This window comes from Malania oleifera, chromosome 7, assembly GCF_029873635.1.
Source record: "Malania oleifera isolate guangnan ecotype guangnan chromosome 7, ASM2987363v1, whole genome shotgun sequence".
Lineage (NCBI taxonomy): Eukaryota > Viridiplantae > Streptophyta > Magnoliopsida > Santalales > Ximeniaceae > Malania > Malania oleifera.
The window spans coordinates 19,555,496-19,559,416 of NC_080423.1; the positions used below are offsets into that span (position 1 = coordinate 19,555,496).

At 33.1% G+C, this 3,921-nt stretch overlaps 1 protein-coding gene across 1 annotated transcript; it reads left to right on the forward strand.

Annotated features, from left to right (window-relative positions):
* Window positions 1-503: 503 nt before the first annotated feature.
* On the forward strand, window positions 504-866 carry LOC131160768 (egg cell-secreted protein 1.4-like). Its single transcript, XM_058116651.1, has one exon. It carries the CDS (start codon window positions 504-506, stop codon window positions 864-866), a length of 363 nt encoding a protein of 120 aa, XP_057972634.1.
* Window positions 867-3,921: the final 3,055 nt, after the last annotated feature.

The window sequence follows — 3,921 nt, forward strand, 5'->3', positions numbered from 1 at the left end:
TATTTTTACAAAGCAGATATTTAAAATAAACTTAAATAAATTTTTGATGCCCACAAATAAGGAATGCAAAAAATTAATTAAACACTTTAGTGCCATAAAAAAATTTAAAGAGAAATTAAGGACTTTCATGTGAAAAGCTAGCATTGACCCACTTACATACATCAAATATATTAATTTTGCAACTCCTACATGATGCACATAATTAACCTGACTTCAAGCCCTGATTCCTACTTTCTGGTCTCCCCCATTGAATGCCAAGCTTCAAAATTTTAACCTATTACCAAAAATATAGAATGAACAATGCATAATACACACGATGAATAACACTAATAATTAAATATAGCGTTGATTATTTGCATATTAATTAATCAATTTCTTCACCGGAAAAACTCATCTATAAATCCATGCAAGCCACTGTCACCCTTCTTTATCGGCTCCCCATCAATCCCTCTGATCTTTAATCGTCATTGACTCATTGATTGAAATTACATTTGAAAGCCAAAATGGGTCTCTGCAAAAACTTACTTCTCTGCTTGGCAGTATGTTGCTGTGTGGTCGCCGCCGGCGAGGCCAGGGAATTTCCCCCGACGTCTGACTTTGTTCCGGACCTGTATGTAGGGACCTGCCGGCAGTCAATTGGGGAGGTCCGCCTACGCTGCTCTACTGAGATTGTTAATTCTTTCCGTAGTGAGGGACAGGGTCTCAGCCCTTGGTGCTGCGAAGCCATCGACGCTGTCTCCCCGGAGTGCTGGCAGGCGATGCTCCCCGTCCTTGGATTTTCGCCGGACAATGACGCCGCGGTCGAAGGTTTATGCAAGATTCCATCCGTTCGAGCTCCGGTGGTGTCTCCTGCCGGTGGCTATTAGACCCGACTATGCATTTACCATGCATTGTTTTGATTCCAAAGGAATCGACTATATAATTATGCTCTAAGCCTTTAAAACCTCTAGAGTCGACTTTATAAGTATGCTGGACGCCTTTAAAGTCGATTATATAATTGCTTTTGTGTTTCTGTTCCAGTTCGATGTATGAGTAAAGTTTAATTTGTTATTATCGTGATCTTTGAATTGATGTTTTTTCGGTACAAATTCAAATGTGATAGTGTATTCATAAATTTATGTTATATATATATATATATATATATATGATAAATGGTGTAAATTGTTTTCCAGTCAAAATATTATTCTTAATTTGGTAGAGGAGAAGGGAATGGATAATAGTACTCTTCATAATTTTACATATTTTTTTTTAATATAATTTTTAATTTTAGTATATTTTCAATTTAATCAATTTTTCTTACCAAATATCGGATTCGTGTTTGGGAGCATGCGTTTCATAATTTTAATTTTAATTTATGTGAATTTGAATTATAATACAAATTTTTTTTTTTTCCAAATCCCTTTTGAAGTTATGGATTTTATTGTTCCAAACACTACCTTAAGTTTATTGTAAATGATTAATTTTTTAAAAAATAAGTGTAGTCTTTATAACTAATAAAAGTAATTAATTCATCATATATGTTTTTAATTTTATTTTATAAAAAAATTGCATCAATAAGTATTTGTATGTATTAATATTAATTTTTTACTTATAATAAATTTTGTTGATTTTTTTTTATGTTAATATATTATATTTATCTTGTAAGAAGTAAACAAAATAAATCAATACTTGTCTAATTATCATTCAACCAAGGAGAAAAAAAATGTAACTCAATGTTGAAAAGAAGCAAAAGTAATTTAAATCTTAAATAGTTTTTTATACGTTTCTCGTATTCATATAATTCTACATATAATCATTTAAAATCCATTAAAATAATTAATTTTTTATGTTATTAATGTTGATATTAATTTCTATTAGATTTAAATAAAATGTAATCATATTAAAATGTGTCTAAATTTAAGATTCAAAATCGATGCTCCTAAATACAGTTAAGGTTGTCTTGACGCATTCCAAATAATTTGCTTATGATAAAAATATAGGTTTTCAAAAATATTATATATCAAAATAATTATTATATTTGCATAAGCCAATCTTGAAGCTAGTGGGGGGTTATTTTAGGCCTATAATTTTTTTAATGTTTAAATTTAAATTTAATTACTTAAAAATAAATAAATTTGACTAATTATATTGGTCAACCCAATTAATTGAAAATTATATTTGGCCTTGTTAATGAAAAGAGATTGGGCAGCAGTGACTCTGGCAGCTATCTATTGGGTAATCTAGAGGGAATGGAATGAGAGAATTTTCAGGGAGAATTATTCCACGGCCCCAGTTGGGTACGAAATATGTTTATCTAATATGTTTCATTGGTCCAGGTCTAATTCCCTTCTGTCTAACCTAGACTGGGAGGAGTTCTCTTATATTTTCTTTGAGCTGGGAGGGTGATTTCTTCACCTTTTTGTATTCTTCACCTTTTTGTATTCTTCTTTTGGAAGTTTCAAGCTACTTTATGGTCTCTTCTCTATTAATGAATTTACTTAAAAAAAAAACTAACAATAAAATGCATGTTTAACTATCTTTTTAAAAGAGATTTTATTACAAAGATAGTAAAGATATACAAGGAAATCAAGCAAGCTATTTATTTATTTGTTGATGGGTGGAGGGGATTCACTTAATCACTGGTTGTGATTGAAATTCAGTGAGGAATTGCATTCAATTGTAAAACAATTAATTTCAATCTGAAAAAAAAAAATACAGAGATGAATTCAAGATACAAATTTCTCTCTTCTCACTAGTTATTCACCCTCACTACACCACACTTTACATTACACACACACACACACACACACACACACACACACACACACATATCTATTTATAACAGAAGATGGACGATAGGTAGAATTAAATTCAAACAAGTAGGCCAAAGTTGGCGAAGAGTTGGTGGCCGACTCTCCACTGCAATTCAACAACAGTGGGCTGGTTGGTGCGGCTGCCAACGAAGCCAGTCAAGTTTAATTTTCAACATCCCCCCTTAAACTTGACTCTCCTGGTTTTGTCATTCCGAGCATTGTCTTCAGTCTTGCAAAAATATCATGCCTGAGTGGCTTTATGAAAATGTCAGCAATCTAATCATACGTTTTGCAAGATATCAACTCCACTTCTTTCTTCTTGACATGCTCCCTGATAAAATGATATCGAGTATCAATATGTTTGCTTCTTTCATGGAATACTAGATTCTTCGCAAGTGCAATCGCTAATCGGTTGTCGATGTAGACTTTTGTGGAATTATCTTGAAGAAATCCAAATACTTCAGTACATTCCTTATCTATATACCATGACAAACAGCTGAACTGGCAGCAACATACTCAGCTTCACATGATGACAACATTACAATGGGTTGCTTTTTCGATGATCATGTAAACGTTGTATCTCCCATGAAGAATGTGAATCCAGTCATTTTTTTTTTTTCATCAAGATCTCTTCCCCAATTGCTATTTGAATAGTCGATAAGTTTGTAATCGCCTCTTGATGAATAGAACATACCATTAGTGATGGTACCCTTGACATAGCGGAGTATCCTTTTTGCTGCATTCATGTGGGACTGGTCAGGAGTCTTCATGTACCTGCTGACAAGTCCAACTCCATAGAGTATGTCTAGTCTAGTGCACATCAAATACCTCAAACTTCTAACCAGACTCTTGAAATATGTGGGGTCAACATCTCCTTGCTCATTCTTTCTCAATTCTAATCTCATTTCAATTGGAGTTGTCACAGGGTTGCATTTGTCCATCCCAAACTTCTTCAGTACTTCTTTTGCATAGTGGTTCTAGGAGATGAAGATTCCCTTCTCCCTTTGCACGATTTATATGCCAAGGAAATGAGCCATTTAGCCAATATCCGTCATTTCGAATTCTTTGACCATGCTCATTTTGAAAGCGATAAACATCTCTCGATTGTTGTCAGTGAAAATTAGATCAT

Coding starts and splice junctions, on each gene's coding strand:
- LOC131160768 (XM_058116651.1), top strand. CDS start 504: ATGGGTCTCTGCAAAAACTTACTTCTCTGCTTGGCAGTATGTTGCTGT.